General features: G+C 53.6%; 1 protein-coding gene across 2 annotated transcripts in view; it reads right to left on the reverse strand.

Annotated features, from left to right (window-relative positions):
• Positions 1-24,765, reverse strand: part of CCN4 (cellular communication network factor 4) — a 34,090-nt gene continuing 9,325 nt past the window's right edge. Inside the window, exons 2-5 of one of the 2 annotated variants that reach the window (XM_086695942.1) lie at positions 16,380-16,636; positions 9,410-9,670; positions 5,928-6,121; positions 1-4,118 (exon numbers count right to left, since the gene is read on the reverse strand). In XM_086695942.1, the coding sequence (XP_086552068.1) occupies positions 3,819-4,118; positions 5,928-6,121; positions 9,410-9,670; positions 16,380-16,636 (1,012 nt within the window). In that variant the 3' untranslated portion in view covers positions 1-3,818. Of the gene's footprint in view, positions 4,119-5,927; positions 6,122-9,409; positions 9,671-16,356; positions 16,637-24,765 lie in introns of both variants that reach the window. The other variant, XM_086695941.1, reaches the window with a different exon arrangement.

The raw sequence follows: 24,765 nt of genomic DNA on the forward strand, positions 1-24,765 counted from the left end.
TCATTTTGCTGATGATTTATTGCCTTAAGGACAAAAGCATAAACGGGGAATTTGCGCACCGAAAATCCTTCACATTGAACAAACATGTTCCACGTTACACAAATCATGAGAAAAATGAGGAATGTTGTAAAACATGACAGATCGCCCAAGTGCTCTTTTTTTCCTCTGTTGGGAAATTCCAAAACGTTCCTTCATTTGTATTTCTTAGTCACTTGCAAAAATGGCGGTAGGAATACTTAAATATGAAGTCACAGTTTGAAAATAGATATAAACATACACACACACACACACACACACACACACACACACACACGTATATGTGCACAGATACACAATTGACCATTCTGACCATTCGTGAGTCCCAAGCTCTGCAGGCTTATTATTGGAGTTGCTTTACAGCAAGATAAGTCTTTAAAAAGCAGTGACTTAATTCAATAGAATAGTCAGGGGTTTCGTTGCTTCCCCATGATCTCTATGTACACACAGCACAATGTTAATGAGATTATAGACAACTGTATCATTCAAACCTACTTGCTTGACTCCCTCTCTGAATCACCTTGAAATTAACATTGTCCAGACACGGCCCTGTTGTCAGTAAAGCACCTCTTGGTACCTTTTGATCTCGGGGGCATGCGCACCGGACTTCGGGTCAGGAGAGATGGCTCAGGGGTCAGACTGACCTTGGTTGGCAATCCCGGTCTGCAGTTCCCTAGCTAGTAAGACACTGAGCAGAGTACGTAACATCTATGAGCCCCGGCGTCTTCTCTCTGACGCGGAAAACGATGATAACGCCAAGTCTCATAGGTTTGCTATGAGGACTAAGAAAGATGTAGCAGGAAAGCACCTAGCCCAGGCCTGGCACTCGGTAAGTGCTCGCCAAGTGTTGACAATAAGGTTTAGCAAGAAGTGGTGGTTTGAGAATACAGGTTTCCTCTCTCCCCACCTAAGCACACCAGAGAAATTCACTTGAGGCGCTAATGTGAATTTCTTTACCAAAGGCTAACAAATCCTTCGCGTACCTTCCCCTTATCCCAGAACACGGAGTAACAAAGGACTGGAGACACCATCTGTCTTGTCTACTGGATGGCCTTGCCAATGAGACACTCTTCTGGGGGTCATTCGTGCTCTTCCTGGAGGCCTCCCCAAGAGCCAGGCCGAGGGGAATAAGCTGGAATTTGGGCTCCAATTTGTTTTGGCTGATTTCTCAGCCTCTGTGAGTCTCAAACTTTCCATGTATAGAAACGGGGACGAGAAGCTTCCTTCCAAACGTCGTGAATGTTAGTAAGATAATTTAAGCAAAGTGGGTGGCACCAAGGAGGCCTTCAAAAAAGGGACATTTTTTCTTTGTGACTAATATTCCTAACTTTTATTGAGGTCGGTCACACCACTGCCGAGCGAATCTGACTGCTAGAAAGGTTTTCCTTGCATTGGTCCCAAATCTCTTTCCCCATGACTTCAGAACATGGAGCTGAGACTTTTCCCAGGGGGGCCTGCCTAGGACACGTCCGTTTCTCAAAACCAATGTAACTGGAGTTACCCCAGCCCACTCGGCCCCAGGGCACTCCGGGATTCCTCCATCCAGGTTTCCTAGGATCTTGGAAGCTATGCTCATTTTTCCAAACTGGGATGCAGAGTCAGGAAGAACCTAGCTCTTGGATTTCTGCTGAATTTCAAACGCAGTTAGCCGTCATCCGGTCCTTGTGATTTGTAGACCTCAGGTAATTTCACTCTGAGAAAATCCAACGTAGATCCACACAGGCTTAGAGAAGAACTTATTCTTGGGGTAAATGCTCTTCACACAAAATGTCTTTTTCAACAACAAAAAAAAGACATTTGTTTAAATATCCAGTGTCTCCTTCCTAGGGCACTTCAAATAAGATTTGGCTGATAAGATCTGTACCTTTGGAAGAAGAGAGCCTCTGAGTAAAAGTAGGAACACACACATGGTGTCTTTTATTCCACAAATATATATTGAGGACCACTGTATGCCTTGTATGGACCAGGCGTGGGGGAGGTCATGGTCAGGAAGGCATATTTCCAGTCCTTTTTTCCTATTTCAGAACCCCTGGCCCACCAACACCGAATTCCCTCAGGAATAACCCGCACATCTCTCATCCGAAGCATTGGATAAACAAAACCATCTCTTAAATTCATGATGAAGGCTGGCTCCTGATCTGAAGGAGGGGAGGACCGATTCATGGAGTTTTGTCCATCCCGTATTTTTTTTTTTTTTTTTTTTGGATGCTCAGGCACCTACATTACCTGAAAGTGAGATACGCTTCTCTTGGGAAAGGGGCTAGAGAAGCAGTAAAAAGAGTGAAAAAACAAGGGCAGGAAGTCGGTTACTCTGACATGTTTTCCTGCTCGACCTGCTTGGGAGCTCTAAAAAAGTAAGGACAGAGACACGGGTCGTAAAGTCAATCCGACTTGGATTTGAATCTTGACTTCCCCACGTACCCGCCGGCTGACTTCGGTCAAGGCTCCGTACCTTGCTGAGCTGCTATTTCACATTTGTAAGAACAGAAAGAATAATAGGCCCTTGCCAACACGATTGCCAAGTCTCCCCACGAGCCGATGCATGCAGAGCACTGGGAACAATATCCGGCAAACAGAAGGTAGTAAATAAAAGAATTGTGACAGTAAATATTTATATTCTGCTAACAAGATAAATAATAGTCTCATTTCCATTCATAACAACCTTCTGTTCCTTTTAAGCTTCAACCCACTCTGGCATTTAGTCCCTGTTAAATATATTTCCGTTTCTAGACAACTGGTAAACCCGTCTTCACACCAGGACTGGGGGTTTGGGTCAGCAGACCCGAAGTCTGTGAGAAGGGTCACTGCAGCAGAAAGAGCGGTGTCCTTGTGCCCCAGACTGATGCAGAGTGGATCCGCTTCGTGGTTTGAGCCACATACGGCCTGTAGCTGTCTCCGTTACTTTAGGCGGGTCCGGCCCGGACTTCAGCGGGGTCTCCCAAGGCCCCGTAAGAGCAGAGCAACGTCCCGGGATGCCACTCTCAGGGGTCAGAGGGGCCATCCTAAGGGCTCCCCCAACTCCCAGGAGCCCCCAAGCAGCGAGAGGGTCTGGATGCCCAGAAGAGCTGGCCAGCTGCCCGGTGTCCTGCTGGTCAGCAGCAGATTCACGCCAGGGTCCGTCACTTCTGAAAATTGGCCGACCCTGTTCTGACCCTAGAGTATTGACTGGAGACTTTTCCCTTGAATAAGAATGAAAGTCATCAAATTGCATTTCTGACCAAAACGAACTAGTGTGGACCCTTTACCGTGCAGGGATGACGAGAGACTTAGCCCAAATCTTCGGAATCAGAGACACTTGGGTGTGCTACGGTCAGAACTGTCTATCAGCGTCCACGTGGCAGGACCCACATAATAGACTGTTCCATTGCCCTAGGTCCCATCTGTGCTTCTGAACGGACCCAAAGAGTCTTGTGGTTTGGCATCTAGAAAGGGAAGGAGCGATGTGAAATGCCTAGCTGATTCTGTTCCTTGGAACTCAGGTAAGATCCAGCAGGACTTCCAGTGACTTGGACAGGCTTGGGTTTTGTCCAGAAGAGCTGGAGACAGGCACTTTGTCTGGAGCGTATGCAGAACACGGCCAAGGAGAGAAGTCAGAGTCTGGGCCCGAGCAGCAGCGGAATGGGTCGTTCGGGTGGTTGGAAACAGGACAGGGGGCTGACGGTCTGGATCAGGATAGTTAGAAGTCAGCGGGAAGTGGACGAAGAAGGCTCAACTGGGGGCCTCGGAGGGCTGGCTGCTTTGCACACACTGGGCCACGCCCGAGCCCCGTGTTTTGTACCCGTCTAATTGGCAATTTCTGGGAAGTCAGGGTAGGATTCTAAGTCGGCAAAGATATCGTTGGGATTCCTACAACTCAGGTTGCAGAAGCAAGCGTTGATCCATAGGACCTGGCGGGAGAAGCCAGGCCCGTCGGGACACTGGAAGGAGACGTCGATGGTCTTGGACTTGTAAGGTATGCAGCACCTGCTGTCTGTGCACACCCCACAGTACTTTGGCCGGTAGGGACGCGTGCTGGTGCAGCCGGCGAGGGTGAAGTTCATGGATGCCGCGGGCTGGTACACGGCCAAACACTTCTTCCCTTCCTGCAGAAAAGGAGGTTTCAGTTGGGGTGCTCAGAGGATGAACAGTCACCGTCCTCCCTCCAAGCCCTCATTTCTCCCTTCGCACTCACCACGCAGGAACCCTCCACTTTTCTTTCAGGTCTGCAGCATCTTCAAGCGAGGTTGGACCTCCCCAAACACGGCGAGACCCAGACATATTATGCAGAAGCAACTGAAGGCCTCCCCGGGCCCTGCCTGGCATGCATGGTTCCTCCTCGCAACCTATAAGGTCTTCTTTCCTACCTTTCTGCCTTGCCCACGCCCAGGACTCTCTCACGGTTTTGCCAACGCAGGATGCCTGCGTAGCTCCCTCGGTCTACCAAGTGTCCCAGCTGCTGAGTGCTAGAACCATCACGGGGTTCCATGATCGGGGAGCTGCCCTTTCCCCTAACCTGTTCTTCCTCCTCTCCCCACAGACTCTCGCACACATCCTCCTCATGCAGCTTGCTCAACCAGAGTGTATTCTGGAAAACTAGCTCTATCTCCCCACTGGGCAGTGGGCCACTTGAGAGCAGAGCCCTTACTGTGACTCTACAATCTAATTCCACACCCCGTACCCAATAGGCACTCACTAAATTCGTTGAACGAATGGCTCTCCCACGTGCCAGCACCACGCCAGAACCGGGGGTAGAGCAGGTCCAGGCTACGCAGGAGCCATCTTGGGTTCATAATTACAAAACCAAAATTGGGTGGGAAGCAAGAGGCAACAGCAAGGACTTGAGTTGGCTTTATGGTAGACCCACCCCTACCTCAAAGGCACGGTGCCTTCACCCAACTTGGGGCCTTTGTTCCCATCTTTCCTGCAGCTCACAACTCTTCCATTCACACTCTCAGTTAAACCACATCTGCTGAGTACCTACTCTGCACCAGGCACCAAGAATATGGAGGCCAGCGTGGCAGAGGTAACTGATCAGAGAGGGAGCGGAAGAGAGAAGGGGAGAAGAAGGAGAAGGAGGAGGTGGAAAGATCCAGTTGGCTGGCACAGAGATAATGGAGTCGGGGTGGGGGACAGGGAGTAAGAAGGACTCATGGGGAAGTGGAGCTCTCTTGTCCCCTGGGCAGTCCTCTCTTCGGCAGCCCCAAGATGCCATCAGTGCTCCAAAAATGGAGTCAGTGCTGAGTTTTCCTTTCCTTTCCTTTTCCTTTTCCTTTTTTTCCTTTTCCTTTTCTTTTCTTTTTATGTGGCACCAAGGCATGGGAGTCCCAAGACAGAAGTGAGGACACCTTGAGTTAGATAAATCAGACCCATTTCTAACTACTGTGGCCCACTCTATCCTCATCCTTTAATTATCTTAGCCCCTCAACGCCGGAAGAGATGTCAGACCAACCCCAAGTCTTACCGACGAGGAGCCTGCGGCTCAGAGATGCAGAGATTGGCCACAGTCATGTGCAGTCAGCAGCAAATGGGCATTTGGCTCCTGACTCCAGCTGTCCTGAGCCCTCTTTAGAGCTCTCCTACTGCCCAGTGTGACTGTCATGTCCGTGCACTTGGGTGTGGGCTGGGACAGGACCATAGGGTGAGTGGCAGTCAGTGAGGGTCCCTGAGCATGTCCACAGGAAAGCACTTCCAAGGGCCTCTCAGTTCTCTCCAGAGTGACCCTGACTCTGAGAATATGGTCACCGCAATGCTTCCGTTGCCTGAAAGCCCGCTGATACACATTATCCCATGTAACTCTTCCGAAGGGGGCTTAACTCTTCCCATTTTCCAAACGGCCCCCTCGAGGAAGTGCAGGTGCCAGGCTTTAAGCTGGGCTTGTAAGATGCCTACCCCGCCCTGGAGGGTGGACTCACCTTGATGTGTGGACGGATGTCCACGTCGCAGGGTCGCAGGGTGCAGAGGCGGCTTTCCTGCTCAGGCCAGCACCGGGTGTTGACGTTGGAGATACGAGTGGAGACCCCCAGGCCGCAGCTGGTGGAACAAGGGCTCCAGGGGCTCGTGTAGGCTATGCAGTTCCTGTGCCACGGCTCCACCTCACCCGTGGCCGCTGTGGATATAGGGACCGGACACCCTGTGAGTCGCCAGACGCCATCAGCCACTCTGCCCCACCCTCAGCGCCCACAGGGTCCGGGACCCTGAAGCTTCAAGAGGAAAGAGGTGGGCTATCTCCCCCCACTCCTGAAAGGGCAAGTTAACTCCTAACCCCTCCCCAGGGAGAGGAGGATCTGCTCTGGGCTCCTCTGCTTCTCTGGGAGAAAGATCATCTTTAGAGACAGGTGGACCAGAGTGCAAATCCTGCGTGACCACCTCCAAGCTGTAGGGTTCCGGGTAACTCACTCCGGGCCTCGGTGTCCTCGTTGGAACAGAACGCCTGCCTTCCAAGGCTGGTGTGCCAAAGAAAGGGCCTGTTTACTGAGTACATATCAGGCACCTGCAAGGTGCTATCCCTGCCCCTGCAGAGATCAAGTTTATTTGGAGAAAGTCAGAGGGAGTGTCTATCCCCTAGAGCCTAATAGCTAATCTGGGTGATGCTGAGGGCACAGTGGTTAAAGAGACACACAGGCTTCAGAGCCAAATTGCCTGGCTTCAACTATGAGCATGGCCACTTAGCAGTCGGGCAGCTTTCAAGAAGCTAACCCCACCTCCATGCCTCAGGCTCCCCACTTGCAAAGAGGGGTTGATGCTAGCATTTCCCTCCCAGGGCTGTGGACAGAAAAGATGGGTCCGCACCTATGAAAGCCACAAGCTGTCTCTGGCCCTTAGTAGACTCTCAGTAAACACGAGCTTACGTGGTTTCTTGACTGTCAACTAAACACCAAGTCTCGGATGGTTCTATCCATGTGTGCATCCCAGCATCTAGAACATGGTGAGTGCTCACTTACTCTCTGAGTAATGGAAAAATGGGCTAAGCTAGAGGGGGAGGCAAGGAAAAAGCCAGCAGGACAAAAGAGAGGTGCCACAGAGAGACGGAACAAGATATACAAGAGAAGCCTCAAAGAGGAAGCCAGTCCCGCCCTAACACACGTGCCCACAGGCAGGAAGACAGAGAAAGGACCGGGCAGAGGGGGGAGAGGAGGAAAGACAGATGGTAGGGCAGGGGAGCGGGGGAGGGGGAGAGAAGGAAGGCGGGGGAGGGAGGCTGGTTTGCAGTGGGGAGGACGGGAAGGAGGGGGGAGAAGAGTGAGAAAAAAATGGAGAGGGGTCAGGGCCGGACACTCAGCCCCTCCAAGTGAACAGGTGTGCAGGGAACGGGGATGGATGAAGGCAGGAAGGAATGAGTGAAGGGGGAGCTTTGAGAGGCAGAAGAAACAAGAAGAGGCAACTAAGGACAGAGGAGAGGAGGGCTGGGATGAGCTGGGGGTGGGAGCACGGAGGAGGGAGGCGGAGGGACGGATTTGCCTAGGAGGATAAAAGGGCTTTGGTTTCTGGGTCGCCCACTGGCAGGCAGGGGCTCTGCTCGTCCTGGGTCAGAACGGGGTCACTGGGCCACATACAATGGGCAGCCAGCCACTGCCCCTCCCCCTGTGACCCTTGTGTGGCTCTGCCGGTTGGGGGCCGCGGTGGGACTATTGCCTTGGGCCTGCTAGGAACAGAGCACGGCCAGCCCAGGCCCCTCCGGAGAGGCTCTGTCTCCCAGAACCGCGGGAGGGGCAGGACCACTGGAGGGTGGCACTCGCTGAGGGCACACAGCCTGGGGGCACGTCTCTATTGTCTGGGCTGGTCCCCTGGCACCCACCCCCCCTTTCCTGCTTTCCAGTTTGTTCTCTGAAACACCTTCTTCACCTAGCTTCTGCAAAACCTCTTTCTCCTGTTTCTGTCCTGCCTCTTGGATTCGCCTGTCTCAGCTTTTTCTCTCCCTGGCCTTGAATGGTAGTGTTTCCGGGGCCACACCTATGGTTCTCCACCTGGGCGATTTTGTCCCCCAGTCTCCAATGGCAATGTCTGCAGGTATATTTGGTTGTTACTCCCTGAGAGGCAGGTGCTGCAGACATCTAGTAGGGAGAGGCCGGGGGTGCTGGTAGACACCCCACAATGCACAAGGCAGCCCTCCCCACAGAGTCTTCTCTGGTCTGGGATGTAGTCTGTACCAAGGTTGAGAAACCTTGCTCTACACAGTCTCCCTGAACAATCTCAGGCACTTACAATTGTTAGGAAACCATCAGTACTCTTGAAACCCCAGACTCTATTGGCATCTCTTCACTCTTTCATGTCCACTTGTCTGGCAGACACTTTCCTTCTAGAAATATCCTCATCTGCTGTCTTCTGTGTCATCAGCTGCTCCTGGTTTTCCTCTTCTATTCCCCACACTCTGTCCCTGTCCCCCTCAAATGTCAGCCCTCCCAGGCCTCTGTCTCACTCTACATATCATCCCTGGACCATCATACTCGCCATCGGCAGCCCCAGGTGCATGGCTTCCAGAGCTCTCTCTGCAGTGGATTGATGCTATGACCCCGGTCCTACTCCTCATGTAGTGCCTCTCACATCAGAACCTTCCTTGCAATCTCCACCCCAACTGCCCTAGCTCAGATCCTCACTGGCCCATCCATCCATCCATCTGCCCACCCATCCATCTGCCCATCCATCCATCCGTCCATCCATCCACCAATCTATCCATCTATCCATCTACCCATCCATCCATCTGCCCATCCATCCATCCATCCATCCGTCCATCCATCCATCTGCCCATCCATCCATCTGCCCATCCATCCATCCATCCGTCCATCCATCCATCCATCCGCCCATCCATCTATCCATCCATCTGCCCATCCATCCATCTGCCCATCCATGCATCCATCCATCCGTCCGTCCATCCATCCATCCACCCATCCATTCATCTGCCCATCCACCCGTATGACAAACATCGATCTGGTACCTGAGAAGTGGCTGACGTTGGGCTACTCCAGGAAGCAGTGTTAAAACAAGTGGGCCTGTCCCTCTCCTCCTTTTCCAGGGCTTCCTCTGGCTCACCTGTCCACCTATCCTCCATAGCGAGGCGGAAGCCACCTACCCCCTCTCCCTCCCTTGCACCTTGTGTGCATGCTTCTCCTCCTGGGGGCGCACACACACCGTTCCTGCACCTCCACTCCCCTACCTAATCTCTTAAGTAGGATAACAATGACTCCCATGTATCTGGCTTTGCTCTTTATAAAGCTCTTCCTCATTTTATGCTGCGAGGACCCCATAAAACAGATGGGACAGATGGAGAAATAGGGTCCCGGAGGTCACGCAGCTAGTGGGGCAGTGCTCTGGGACTGGGACTCAGCGCGTGTGCCAATCACAGTGGCCAGGGCCCCGCCCTCCCGTCCCCGTCCAGTCCCCTCTCCCCCGAACCCACCTAGGGCGCCTGTGTGGCGCTGCGCTGTCTTGCGCGGCGTCGTGGCACCGTCGTCGCACACCCACTGCTGGCAGCAGCGGCCGGGCACGCTCACCCGCCGGGGGCGGCGGCACCAGAGGCGCGGGGGGCGCGCGCGCACGCACAGGGGTGTGCAGCCCACGGCGCCGTCCACACACGTACAGTTGTACTTGCAGTTGGGCTGGAAGGACTGGCCGTTGGTGTAGCGCACCCCGTCCAGGACGCAGCCCACGCCGACCACCTCTGCAAACACACACAGCCGCCGCTCGGGTCAGGCCCAGTGGGCTCGGCGCCCCCATGTGGACACCTCCCGCCTCTGGACCTGTCCCAGCCCTCGGGGAGCACCGCGCGTGGGCGAGGGCGGGCAGGCAGGACCACCGCAGGGTGGGAGTGTGGGGTGCGGCTCAGCCATCACCCGCTGAGTGACCCCCAGGGGCCAGGCTGGCAGCCGGTGAGAAGCTAGAGCATGGCGGGCGCCAAGAACCTATGCGACCCGTCCGGTCCCACCCCCAGCATGTGGCACAGAGCCTAGTACTGACAAATGCCTCTAGGGTCATGGTTCTGAGAGGGCCAAGTGTAGAGCCAATCAGAACACTTTGAAACAAAGATTCCACTCATTCAATGCATATTTATAGAAGGTTCTAGGCACTGGAAATTCAGCAGCGACCAAAACAGACAAAACCATGCCCCCATAGAGCTTACATGACAGTGGGGGGGTGACACAGGAAAGACGGATCACACAGTGTGTTGATGGGCACCAGTGCCCGGGAGAACAGTGAAGAGGAGGGGCGGCTGGGGGATGGGGGGCAGTGGCTGATTCAAGTGGGCAGCCAAGCCTCACCCAAGTGATGCGGCTTGGGCAAAGACAGAAGGAGGTGAGGACGGTGGGTGGCACAGGTGTCGGGGGAGGAGCCTGCCGGGCGGGGGAAGGGCTGCAGGTGTCAAGGGCCAGGTAGGAGCAGTCCCGGGACGGGGTTGAGGGCTTCCCTGCAGGCTCAGAGGAAGAGGCAAAGCTGTTAGCACCTGGATACCCGGGATCTATTCGAGAAGTAACTGGTGACTCGGCTCTAGGAATCACGCCGCCCAAGAGCGCACGCGGCGCTGGATGGTGAGCAGAGAGAACAGGCAGAAGGGCGGTGCCGGGAGGCCACCCCAGCAATCCAGGCGAGCGGTGGCTGTGCTTGGACCACCCGGGAGGAGGGCTCAGCTTCTGGATGTGCTTGGAAGGAACAGCTGCCGGATGGGATGTGAGGAGCGGAGGAGAGTCAGGAATGACTCCTGCTTCTATGACCTGAGCCCCGGAAGGGGAGGGGTGCTCTGTCCCCGGAGGAGCTGGCTTTGGGGTGAGTGGCCTCGAGGGTTCTTCGTGAGACGGGAGATCGCAGTAAGCAAGTTCAGGGGCCCGGCAGCGGGGGTCGGGGGCTGCTGGGCCTGGCCAGCGCTGCACCCCCCCCCCCCCCCGCCCCTTCCACCCCAGACGCATCCCTCCTTGAGGACAGCGTCTGGAAGTGCAGGCAGAGAGCTCCCAGGCAGCAAGAGTACGCACCCGAGGAGGGCTGGTTTGAAATCCGCGGTCTGACAGAGCATCTCCGGGGTTCGCCTGCAGGTGGTCACTGATAGAATAGCCCTGGCATCTCCCAGGGCTGCCCGCGGTCACCTGACCTGCTCGGTGCCAGGCTTCCTGGCATTGCTGATTTCATCCGAGACTGGAAACACCACCCACCGTCACCTTCGTTTTCACATCTAGCAAAACTGAGTCTCCGTGGAGTCACGTGCCGAAGGCGGCCCAGCTAGACGCAGAGCCTCAGCCCGTGGGAATGTTGGCGCGGCTGCTGTTTTTCCTGGGAGAAGATCGTGCAGGGAGGAGGCCCAGAAAGGAAAGGCGCTACCGCTCGCTGACCCTGTATCTGATCTCGTGCCAGGCACCATCTGATATGTTATCTCATTCAGTTCTCCCGGGGACTTCACGAGGAGAGTTTTATTTTCCCCGTTTGGCAGACGGGGAGGTCGAGTGATTCATTAGCTCAAGGTCACCCAGCTGGTGAAATGATAGAGCTGCCCCTCCAACCCAGGGGAGCGCCAGCCCCACAGCCCATTTCCTTCCACCAGACACCGGTAAAGGAGGGGAAATGGGGAAAAAAAAAACAACAACAAACCGAACCAAAACAAGGCGAAGCGGAGGAAGCCCTGGGTGAATCACTCATCCTTTCGCTCTGAGTCACCCCCGGCCGCGCCCTTGCACCCGGAAGGTGGGAGCACACGCGCGCGTGTGTGGGCATGATGGTGGAGGGGGAGAAGGGGCGTGCTGAAACCTGGTCTCTGCCCCTGCGTGGGGGAACTTTGCAGGGACAAGGCAGCGCCGGGTGCCAGGGAGCCCTTGGCCTAGTGGCTGTCACCACCAGCTGCACGGAGGCACCAGCTGGGGAACTTTCAAAAATTCTGACCCCCGCCCTGTGCCCCAGATGATGGGACTCTCTACTTTTATGGTTATTTTCCGGGCCTTAGTATTTTTTTTAAAGTAGGCTTCATGCCCATGGCAGAGCCCAACTTGACCCTGAGATCAAGACCTGAGCTGAGATCACGAGTCGGATGCTTAACTGACTGAGCCACCCAGGAGCCCTTGACCTTTGCAGGTTTGAGCTCTTTGGGTGAATCCAGTTTGCAGTCAAGATTGGGAACCTTGCTTCTGAAAGCTGTTCCCAGTCTTCTGGGAGTCTGGGACCGGTGGGGGACAGTGGCCCTGAGCAGCCTGCCCACCGCTGGTGAGAGCGAGAGTAGGGGTGTATGAAAGATGTACGGCTGGGCCCACAGCAGACTCTAACGCGCCCTCCTCATTCACTTGCACGCTAATGGGAAGCTCACCACCTCCTATCTAATCTCAGACTTTGCAAGCACAGCCATGGCCTGGTGAGCCTTCCTCTTACTGAAGGACCAGCAGGAACTCAAATCCTTTGTTCCACACTCCAGGCCTTCACGTCCCTCACCCACCTCCTACTGGAGCGTCAGCTGCATGGGAGCAAGGACAGGGGCCATGCCTCGTTGTAACCCCACTGTTGGATTATCACCCACCTGTTCATAACTATGTGAACGAGTCAGTGGATGGATGGATGGATGGGTGGATGGGTGGGTGAATGGATGGATGGGTGGATGGGTGGGTGAATGGATGGATGGGTGGATGGGAGGTGGGGTGGGCCCTAATCTGTATTGTGCTCTGACCATGTATCAGGTTCTTGACGTCTCGATCACCCAAAGATGTAGGCCTTATTTGTCACATTTTCCTTGATGAGGAAACTGAGACTTCAAGGGTTAAGTAGCTTGCCTAGTGACACCGTATTAGTTATGGCGCTGGGGTTCGAACTTAGATTGTCCAGCTCCTGAGACCATGCATGAGCTTTCTACTCCCTCACTGTCCACACTGGGGAGTCTGAGCCTGCAATGAGGCTCCTCTGAGGATGACCATGGACAAGGCTGAGATAATTTCTACAAGGGAAAGTGAAAACAAATCAAGTAAAGCAATGGCCCAGAACAGCCGGTCACATTTGAGGCTTTAATGTGGTCCCTTGTTTATTCTCAACAACTGCATGAGGTTGGTTTGATCAAGCTCCTTAAGTGATGTGCCCAAGGTCACGTAGCCAGCAAACAGCAGGGCCAAGATTCAAAAACCCAGGTCTGTCTGCCTGTAAATTTCATGATCCTTCCAGCAAACCACACTGCTCTCAGGCCTGACCCAGCTGCGTTAAATGCAGAGTAATGTTTGTACAACCAAAATAGCCAAAGAGTATAATTCAGAGGTCACTCTTTGCCCACAGAAGTATTTAGTTTGGCCCACAGAGTGTTTAAAAATTTTTTTTTTTTGGAACATGTCACCAACATTTACAAATTATACACAAATCCGGATTTTTGGATTCTCTTGAAGACTGAGCAGCATGGACAAGTCCAAGCTCACTTTTCTGCCTGGCCACAGTGGCTTGTGCCCGGGAGCTGTGACCTCTGGTAGCCAAAGCTTGCATTCATTAGTTTGCCATAGTTCCGCCTTTCTCTGAGTTACATGTGCCAGTGTTGTGATTGCTTGTTGTTATGACCTGCCTTGGCCTCGTTACACGCACACCTCCATGGACAGATTTAACCTGTCTTGGGGACCATCCATAGGTTGAGTTGACCATGTGCCAAAAAACTGTCTGTTTAAAGGGACCTTCTCTTTCTTCTTCTCGCCCTGAGGTGCCTTCCTCTGTATGGCCATCAGACATTGGCCTCTCCTCTTTCTTGCCTTGGGGGGTCGTGAACTCAGACACCATGGCAGCATTTCTGGGAAGATGTTTGGTAGAATACTAGTGAGGTGTGTGTGTGTGTGTGTGTGTGTGTGCATACACACGTATGCATGCAATGTGTGTATCTGTGAGTGTGCATGTGTGTGTGGTGGGGTGGGTGAGTAGTTAACATCTACCTGGACAAAACAATTCCCTGTGCACTTACGTTTCAAAAATAGGGTTTCTTCTGGTACCTCCCGTTTTGGAATTTTACAGTGGACGTGAACACTTAAAACCTCTCAGAAGCTCTGTATACTTGTTCAACATTGTTTATTCTAGTGTCTGCAAACCGATGGGACCAGGGAACCCTTGGCAGGTGTGATATCTATTAAAATCTGTGGACCAGTTTTCTTTCCAGATAAAAGGAGAGGGAATACACAGGGGCTCATGGTGAGGGGAGCTAAGAGGCTATCGTGAGCAAAGGCAGGACCTGAGATACAAAGAGATAGGGGGTGTGTATGGATTGGGAAGGCGGTTTTCCAGGCCTCTGGTGGGGGAAAGGCAGTTTCAGGGCCTGCACCCTCTCTGGGTCCATGAGAGAATGTCTATAAAGATGAGGTGCCTCGCACATAGCAAGATGTCTGTGCAGCTTTAGACATTAGAGTGATAACAGTGAACTGAGTTCCCTTTTTAATGACCTGGAATAACAGCTTCCAAAAGGGGAAAGAAGTGATGAGACAGTCTCATATAGCTGGAAGGGATTCTAGTGGAGGAAGGCTCAGCCAGCTTTCCTCACCTGGGTATGGGGAGAAAACTATACAACTGTCTCTCTCTATAAGCAGTCTCAGAGTTGAGAATGCATGAGAATCACCCGGGAAACTTGTTAAAGGTGCAGACACCACCTTCACCTCTAGAGAATTCTACTCAGTATGCCTGGGGGTCGGGCTCAAGGGCAATGTTTTTAGCCGACACATCAGATGATTCTGTGCAGGTGGCGCGGCAAGTTCTCTTTGAAAAAACACACTGTTGGGGCGCCTGGGTGGCGCAGTCGGTTAAGCGTCCGACTTCAGCCAGGTCACGATCTCGCGGTCCGTGAGTTCGAGCCCCGCGTCAGGCTCTGGGCTGATGGCTCGGAGCCTGGAGCCTGTTTCCGATTCTGTGTCTCCCTCTCTCTCTGCCCCTCCCCCGTTCATGCTCTGTCTCTCTCTGTCCCAAAAATAAATAAACGTTGAAAAAAAAAAAAAAATTTTGAAAAAACACACTGTTTTGTGGGGCTAATAATGAGTCTGAATAAAAGGGGGCAAAAAAAGTAGAAGGATGGGAGAATCGAGGGTGGTTCCGTGGAAAGCTAAAGGCAGATGACTTGCTATGATAGTTGAAGCAGGAACCAATGATAAAAGAGTAGACAGTGCTTATAATTAACCGTGAGGCACAGGTAGGATTGTTTGATGTGGAATTATGCGCATAACCCTCATCAACAACCCACCTCAGGAGATACAGTAGATTAGCTGAGGATGAGAGCCTGTACTACGCGTGAACATGTAATTGGGTGCATATGGGGTCACAGTTATGGAGAAGTCTTGCTTCAGCACTAAGGGAGGAAAGAGGTTCTTGGGTTTACGAGGCTTTGTGTAATTTTTCAGAAGTTAGGCTGCGGCGTCATGATGCCTAGTTACCTCTTTTCATCATGCTGGGTCATGTATTTTGGATAAATGCTTAGATGATTCAAGCTAAGTGACTATCATTCCAGGTAGAAGCATGAGATCAGAAAGTCCTTGTAAGGAAGTCCCTGGGAACAAAAAAGGACATGATAGAGCACTTGAAGAGCAAACAAACAACAAATAGTTGTTTTCCCCCAGCATGAGGATATTATAAAGACCAAGGGTAAAGAAAAAGCAAAGGCAATTAGAACCCCAGGAAAACCAAAAAGCCTCATGAGAAAGGAAATTCAAACAAGTGCAATATCTCATGCTTCAGCAACATTGTTTACTAGTCAGAATATTGTAAATACTGACTATTGTATAACCAAAAATTATGAAAATGATACTGGAAGATAGGGGATGTATCAGGTGGTATTGAGGAGTTAAGTCATCAGCTAACATGTAGGAACATTGAGGGGTTATCCAAAATTGGCATTTTAATCCAATTAAGTTACCAGAGAAGACATATATTACATAGTGATTACTACCAGAAGAAAGGGCTAAAAAGTTCAAAGTGACTGTAGTTACAGAAGGAACATGGGCGTATAGAAAGGGATGATTGCAGGCTGCTGGATTTGATTCTTTCAAGGTTAGTGGATTTTTAAAAACCATATTATTTAAATTTAGAATATTACTGGAACATCTGGAACTCTGATGGGTTTTGGTACCTCTGGGAGGCATAGGCATCCCACAAAGTGTCTACCACTAAGAGAATGAAAACATGCTTAGGTCTTTCCTGGTGCCTCCCTTCCCCCGGTCAGCCATGGATGTAACTCCCAGCTGGAGAAGAGAGAAGGAAGCCAGGTTCTGGAGGCAAGTGGAAGGCAGGCGTCCCTCCCTCCTCAAGAAGGGCCTAGCTCCTGACCTCTGATCATGGACTAGAATGGCGGGGGGCGCAGCCTGGCCAGGGAAGGGGCTATGGGTGAGGGCTAGAGCTGGGGGTGCTGGGGGCTGGCCAGAAGGTAGGGAGGGTCTCACTTACGTGCACACACTCCTATTGCGTACCTCGGGCGGTCCCCACTGTAATCGCAGTAGAGGCCCCGGTGGGGGTCACAGATGGCTGCCTCTGTGCAGTTGTCCCCAAGCTGCTGAGCACACATTTTACAGCATTCACAGCCGTCTGTGATGAGGCTGACCCCCAGCGGGCAGCGGGGTGGGGACGGTGGGCACTCACATGGCCACTTGCAGAACTGGGGTTGTGAAGATGTATCCTCCAGTGGCACTGGGGTGAAGGCCATGGCCGTGGGGGCTGGAGAGAAGGCCTGTGGGGGAACAGCAGAGATAAAGGACTGCCAGGCAGGGGTTCAAAGCCCAAAGGGCTAACGAGCACCTTCTCGTCTTCGTGGCGTTAAAAGGGATACGTAAAATTATGTCTTTCTACCCTGTTTTTGAGAGCCGGACATCTCCTTTCCCTTCAGTAAAGCAAACAGGAAGGACCGAGGAGCCAGGGGGTCAGAGAAGTCAAGCCGATTTCCTCAGTCTCCCTGCTGGAGGAGGTGGGGCCCAGATTCCATGTCAGAACTCTGGCCCCACTAAGCCTCATGTGTGTTTCCTTCCTTTCTCGAGCACCCCATAACCTGGGAGGGCACTGAGCCCGTCTCATTTCACGGATGGGGAGCTGAGGCTTTGAGGAGTGAATGCCTTCTGATCAGTCAGATTGCAAAGGCGCGGCCCGTATCCTACTGCCTTGCCTCTGCGGCCCAGAGAGCCACCCTCTTCACTCCACTGAGTCCTTGGCAGCTTGTGGGGTCAGGTGACTCATATCTGACACCAGGTGTTAGCCAGCTGACATTATTATTATTATTATCATTACTGCTGTCGTCGTTATTATTTTTTCTCTGAGCACCAGGGAAAGGCTACGGGGTGTGGGGGCTGGCTCTCCCTGCCCCTGCAGAGGGGAGTCCCCCCACCCACGTGCTTCCCAGGGCCCCCTTCCCATCCTCCGGCCCACACGTTCATCTTCATCCCGAAAATATGAGGGACACAGCACCGGGAAGCCGGGAAGGGGGGCGGGGACAGGTCCCAAAAGTCATCCCAGGTGGACACAACGGAAGGCGGCTCTGGGGTGTCTTTGAGTTTGGGAGCTTCAAGCCGCCCGTACCTCTGGGAGCCAGTCACCTTCCCACCTCCTCTGGCTCTTTCCCTGAACCCTCCCTCTTCATACGGGAGGAAACTGAGGCCCTGGGAGAAAGGGAATTGCCTGAGGACAGAGAGCGTGCAGCCGGCTTCTGGTCATTCTCCCACCCCCAGGCCAGCGTGGTCCCTGCTGGGGAGGACCCCATCCAGGACTTCTCAACCGTGACTCCAGAATTCCAAGGTCAGCAAAGATGGGGCCAAGGCGGGGCTGGTCAGGCCCCCGGGGCCAGTCCCTCTATCTCGAACCCAGGAAGCCTTGCTCTGTGGAACTTAGAGATCTGCATTTCTTCCTTTGAACAGCACATGTGGACAGATTCAGGCAGATTCGTCCTCCCTTCTCCCGAGGAGGAAACTGAGACCCAAAAGGGCAGACGGACGTGTTCAGGGTGACACAGTATGGGTCAGGACCGAGATACGCGCGACTCTTGTGACTCTTATTTCTATGCCCTTTACGTTTGCCTTCTGGGTTCTTGTAGTTGCACCCCCCACCCCCCACCCCCAGCTGAGCCAGCTCACAGCCTCTCTCAAGTGTTAGGCATTTGAAGATGAACTGAAACCTTCTCTGATTTTGGAGCACCCACAGCTTCGGGGAGAGACCGACATTAGAGGGGAGTTATTACAATGCAAGCCTGTATGCAGAGTGCCGGGCATCCCAGGGGAGCCCCGGGGGCTCTCGGGAAGGGCAGGAAATGGCTCTGTCGAGGGGAGTGAAGTCCACCTCGCTGTGTGGACCAGCGGCCAGGTGAGATGATCCAGGTTGAGGTGCTGGATGGGCGGGGCTCTTGGTTATGGCTTTGGCACATAATAGGTGCTGTAAAAATCGATTTAACAAACGAAGGGCCCTTCAAAATCAAATAGGCAGACCTTGATTTGAGGCTTTCGTCACCTCTGGGTTTGGTTTCGGGACTCAGTCGTGCCCTTTTCTACCGGAGGGACGTAAGTTTCCCTGCCCCTGCTTGCTTTTCCTCATAAACACAGTGCGACACAATAAAACCCCAACCCCCCTCATCAATAAAGCCAACCGTAGGTACGTACGCATATTTACCTCTTTCTGACTCTGTGGAGAGAATTTCCCTCATCTGTCTGTGACACTAGAAAGCTCAGAGCTTCGTAAGCAACTGTCTCAGGGACTGTCTCTGACCCGTCCCCAGGCCCTCAGGACACACACACTCACGCACACGCACACACGGCAGAGGAAACAAAAAGCCCTGTCCTCCAGGAAGCCTTCCATGCCTACCCCAGACGATGTTCGAGGTGTTCCTTCTCTACTAGAATGTGAGCACAGCAGGGCTTTGTAAGTGTTGCCTAGTGGACTGGGTGCACAGGGGACTGTTGACCCCAGGGGCTTGGTGTCCCTTGATTTGGTGTCCCATGCTCAAAAGCATGACTTCTCCTTTGCATTTCTTGGTTGGGCATCCTCTCTCACCCCCACAGGGCTCGGCACAGGGCTTGCGGAGAGCACAGGGCTCACTTTGAGCTGAGGTGGGATTGGCTATAACCTGGCAGGGACCCTTCTTCATATGGTCACCTGGGTCTCCAAGTTAAGGAAGGAAGGAAGGAAAGAAAGAAAGAAGGAAGGGGAAGGATGGAAGGAAGGAAGGAAGGAAGGGAGGAAGGGAGGGACGGAGGGAGGGAGGGAAGGAGGAAGCCTCCATTTTAGTACCTACCCGGAGCCCCGGGGCACACAGCTCCTTGAGGGAAGCCAGTTAGGGGACGTGGGGCTGCCAGGGATGGGCTCTGGGCATCTTTAACCCAGTCCTGGCTCTTGGTGCCATCTGCTGGTGGGAAATCTCCTAGCCCTCAGTCCAGAGGAGAAGGTACCCGGAGTGCATGGGGGGCCTGAGGACTCCCGCGTTTGGTGTGAAACCCCCTGAATCCTTGCTGCCTTGTCCAGCGTTGACACCACAGGGGTTGTGCCTGCACACCCCTCCTGATGATGAATTCTGTGTGTGTGTGTGTGTGTGTGTGTGTGTGTGTGCAACGCAGGGAAGCAGAGGGGTGGCAGGTGGTTCCTGCCCTCAGGGGTGGACCGTTGAGTTGGGGACATGTGCATCCACTCTTTCGCGCATTCTACGGAAACAGATGCTTCGCGAACACCTACCACGTGCCAGGCTTTGTGCAAGACTCGAAGGAAGCAAGGGTGCATGACACACAACCTTCTTCTCACTAACTGACCACCCACGAGGCCAACAGACCTCAGTCTCCTCCCGCCTCTTGCCCGCACCCTGCACCAGCTCCCCACGATTCTCCCTGTGCCCCAGATGCAAGCACATGGGCACCTTCTCATAGATGACAACGAGGTCGCTGGGCACAAAGATCAAGGAGAGCCTTGAATGCCTGGCTAAGGTCTCAGACTTTTGGCTGGAGTCTGCTGCGATGATTTGTTGAAGGATGTTAGCAGGAGAAAGATGGGGGCACAGATGTGTATTTTAGAAACGTCACCCTGGGCCACGTCTAGTCTTTGCAACATACTGTCCAAGAGACTCTGGGAGTTCACTTGCTGAGCCTTGGTTTTCTCTGTTGTAAAATGATGTTCTTACGACTAGATACCCCCACCCGCCAAGGTTCTGGGCCCAAGCACCACGTGGCTAGAGCTCCTGGCTTGTCCTCGCCAGTCCATTCCATTGCAGACCACAGCTCTGGTGGCCGCCAGGGGCCAGTCTTGAGCCAGGTCTCAGTTACTGTGGCCTGTCTTGTCTTCCCCACAGCGGGTGGCATCGCGATCTCCATTGTGTATGTCAGCAAAGGGACTTGTTCATGGTTAACACGCAGGAAGTGGTAGAATTTGACTCAAACCCAAATCTGTTGGGTCCGTGCTTGTCCCGCTACTGTACGTGGAGAATTTTCTAATGGAAGGAAATCAGTTATAAGGTAGTGAGCGCGCTGCCAGTGGGGGTAATCAAGAAGCATCTGGACATTCCTCCTGGCTGGGGGCTGTAGGAGGGTGTCAGGCCTTCCAAAGCCTGTCATAGAGTAGGTGTCAATAAACATCTATCAATAGAATGAATGGAAGAGTCAATGTACGTTGCCCCCACGACACTGTCCTCCCTTGAGGGCGGGAGCCACGTACTGCCCATTTCCCTGTGCACATGCACACACACACAGGCCCTTACATCGCAGCTAGTATCTACTGAGTGCTCACCTCTCAGTGGAGAGGTTCTTCTGTCCCCTGTCATATGGTTCCCTCAACAAATCACAAGGCAGGCCTACTAATTGTCCCCGGAGCAGAGGAAACGGAGGCTCAGTGAGGCTGAGTGGCTGTGAAGGCCGCACAGCTAGTCGGGGGGTTGGGGGGGCGGGTGGGGCACATCCAGGATGAAACTAAGGTCTGCCTTACCCGGAGGTCTGGAGCCCCCGGCCCTTCGGCCGTCTTCAGTCACCCCCCGCAGGAAAGACCGAGCTCCCGTGGTCTTTGGGAACATGCTCCCATCGGACCTAACCAAAGCAAATATCCAGAGGCTGGGAGCTCCCGGAGAGGCTGTGGGGATCCCCGTGTGAAGGGTCCGTCCCTTCAGGATCGCACTTCGTGGCACCCGGAGACCTCCGGCGCCCGTGTCATTGCCAAAGGTGAGGCCCGGCGGCCCGGCGCCCTCCTTCAAAGTCCTGCTTCCTGCATGAACTCTAGCCCGAGCTACTGTCCTGGGGTCGAGCGGGCAGGAGAGATCAGGAGCTGATAATTGCTGCTGAGCCGGGGGTGGGGACCAGACTGAGCCGGGCTTAGGACCAGACTCGTTCGGAAGGGCCCTTGAGCGTTCCAGCTGGGACGCACCTTAGAACTCCTCTTTGACCCACCTGCCCATTTGAAGCCGGACGAGAAGCCCACGGTTTCCTTTCGGAAGGATCTTTCCTGGGCACTTACAGCGGGGCAGGCCCCGTGCTGGACGGGGCTGGCGCGGTGGGTCCCTCAGATCCCCTGTCCTCGCGGGGCTCGGTCTCACTGTGCCGCCTTTCCAGGCTCTTAATTCCCAGACCTTATACTTCCATGCCAGGGGCGCCCGCAGCCGATCCTGGGGCCCAGGCAGGCGAATTTGATAATTAATGCCAGGCATCTTCGGCATTAAATGTGCCAGATACGGTGCTGAGCGCATTCCGTGCATTCGGTTAGTACTAGAAGCCTCATACCAACCCTTTGTGCAACAAGCACTCCACGCCCTTAACCGGTGGGGAAACTGAGACTCAGGGAGGCCAGGGAGTTGCCCAGGTGCACGGGCAGCGACTGGCAGAAGGATTGAACCTGCAGGGTCTGACTCTGATCTCCGTGCTTGAAGCCTCGGGCCTCCCTTTGAATCACCACCAAAGCCACAGTCCCCCTCTCTCTAGGACTTCCCCTTGGGGGCCGAGGCTCTTCCTGGAACCCCAGGGTGCTTGGCTGGGCCCTTGGGACCCCCTGAGGCTTTCACCAAGCTCCCACTGTCTTTGGGTTTGGCAGCCTCTCTCCGTATTCCCCAGAACACACAGGAGCCGGCCCCAAGCCCTGCCCCCTTCCCCAGACAGCTCGGACACACCCACTACAAACAGAAGCGCTTCCCACCGCGGTTCCCAGACTTTGCTGCCTGTCAGAACCACCCGGAGGCTTGAACAGACACGGGTGGGCGGTCAGGGTCCCCAGATATCCCAACTTTTCCACGGAGTTCTACATGCAGCAGAGAACAGCGAGCCCACGGACGCTGTTAAAATACAGATTCCCGACCCCCACCTCGAATGTTCGTTCGAACACTTCCGTTGTTTATAAGCCCCCCATGTGTGGTATTTCGTTACAGCTTGCCTGAATGGATGAAGACAGCGTCACTTAGCCCTCTTGACAAAGAGGGTGGTCACTAAGCAGGTTAGAAGAAATCGATTGATCCCCTCAGTTGTACTATTTACTGGACAAATTTAACCTGATGAAAACTGGGGGGGGGGGGGAATGAAAGCCCCTGTAGGAAATGCTGCAAAAGTAGTTTTGAGATGCTGTTTAAAGATGAGGAAGAACTGAGACCCCTGGCTGGCTCGGCTGGTTAAGCGTCTGACCTCGGCTCAGCTCACGATCTCACGCTCCGTGAGTTCGAGCCCCGCGTCGGGCTCTGTGCCGACGGCTCGGAGCCTGGAGCCCGTAGCCCGTTTCGGATTCTGTGTCTCCCTCTCTCTCTGCCCCTCCCCGGCTCATGCTGTCTCTCTGTCTCTCAAAAATAAATAAATGTTAGAATTTTTTTTTAAAGATGAGCAGGAACTATGGGTTTCAGGGTGTTTTCCAGCCCTCAGGCACAAGTCAATGTTTGATTTGACTCTCACGTCGGTTTTCCAAGAACTCCGGGCAACAGGCAAGGGGGCAGGAAGTGGGAGGCTGGCCGTGGCGGGGAGGGGTGCCTAGGGAACTGAGATTTCTGCTTGATGATAAAGTGGACCCCACCCCCTTCTGAATGTGAGTGTGGTTCATCGGTGACAGGGACACCAGGGTGAGAGGAAAGGGCACAGCCTCAAGACTACCGCTCGGGGTGGTGAGGAATGTGATGGGGTTGAGCCCAAGCTGCCAAGGACCCCCGTCATGGGGGTTTTCAGGGACGAGCTGTCTCTTCCCGCCTCCTCAGTCCCCAGCACCGTGCCTGGCTTGCCCTGGGCAAGTGCTCAGACCACTGGAAGGGATGGTCCTACAGCCTGGCTCAGCCGCATTTGGGAGGCTGCACCCAGAGGCTCCACAAGGGGGCAGGCTTGAGACAGAAATGGCGTGAGCGGACCCCAACCGTGTTCTGGGGGGGGTTCAGGAAGGGGCTGCGCTGCCGGGAAGCAGTTTCTGTTCACCCCTTCACTGAAAAGAGGGCCCTGAGGTGGGGGAGTAGAAGAATGTGGCCCCCTGTGGCCTGGGCCCACCTGCTGTCCCCACCCCATTGTTCTCATATTTGGTACCCCTGATGGGGCAGTCACAGTGTAAGTGGGGGACACCTATTTCCTTAGCTCCTTGTAGGAGAGAACCCCTAGGGATCTGTACCCCTGTTCCCAGGGCGGGGAGGCTGCCCTGCAGGGGAGGCCTGTCTTCGAAAGATCTTAGCTTCCCAGCCCCTAACGTCACCTGGCCTGAGTCTGGGAGGACCCAGCACTGTCCAGAGCCCTCCAAGCCCGTCTCTGGCTCCGATGGCAGGATTTCCAGGGAATAGAAGGCCCCGCGGCTGACTCGGCATTGGCCAGGCTGCGTGTCATGGGATGTGGAAGATCTTTTGAGATTTTCTGCTAATCGGCTTTATAAGCATGCAGTCTTGGGGTGCCTGGGTGGCTCAGTCGGTTGAGCGTCCGGCTTCGGCTCAGGTCACGATCTAACGGTTTGTGATTTCGAGTCCTCCGTCTGGCTCTGTGCTGACGGCTCAGAGCCTGCAGCCTGCTTCGGATTCTGTGCCTCCCCCGCTCTCTGCCCCTTCCCTGCTCACACTCTGTCTCTCTCTCTTTCAATAATAAATAAACGTTAAAAAAAAATGTATAAGCATGCAGTCTTGTGAGTTTCTGGGGGGCGGATCTCAACTTTATATGAGAGGGTTGAAGGGTCAGGAAGCCAGACTTCTTTCCAAATAACAAGCCCTTGTGTGTTCGTTTGTTCATTCATTCATTCATTCATTCATTCATCAAACACATATGAAACATCTCCTAAATTCCAAGTACAAAGCCTCAGGGGACCCCCAGCCTTCTGAGGAGACAGGAATATAGAAAGGGTAACTGCATTATAGAACAAAGGTTGGAACCTTCAACCCATTGACCACATCTGGCCCATGGCGATTTGTAAGGGGGAATGAGTGGATTTCACATTTTTTTTAAAAAAGTTGTAAAACACAACAACAAAAAGAAAGAGGGATACTCCACGGAGACCTTATAGCCCACAAAGCCTAGAATATTTACCATCTGATCTTTTATAGGAAGCGTTTGCTGTCTTCCGGGACAGAGTGACAGCACTGTTAATGACCGCTAACCCTTGGTGGCACACATGTCGGGGGCAGGCGTTCGTATCAGCACTATTCGTGTTAACAACTTCAAAACCTGTTCGTTCCTGGGGCGCCTGGGTGGCGCAGTCGGTTGAGCGTCCGACTTCGGCTCAGGTCACGATCTCGCGGTTCGTGGGTTCGAGCCCCGCATTGGGCTCTGTGCTGTTTCGGATTCTGCGTCTCCCTCACACTCTGCCCCTCCCCTGCTCATGCCCTGTCTCTCTCTCTCTCTCTCTCAAAAATAAATAAACATAAAAAACTTTTACAGAACCCATTCATTCTTTGCTGGAGACACGTGTACGCATTTACCA

The sequence above is a fragment of the Puma concolor genome, chromosome F2, assembly GCF_028749965.1.
Source record: "Puma concolor isolate L17-30 chromosome F2, mPumCon1.1.hap2, whole genome shotgun sequence".
NCBI classification, from domain to species: Eukaryota; Metazoa; Chordata; class Mammalia; order Carnivora; family Felidae; genus Puma; species Puma concolor.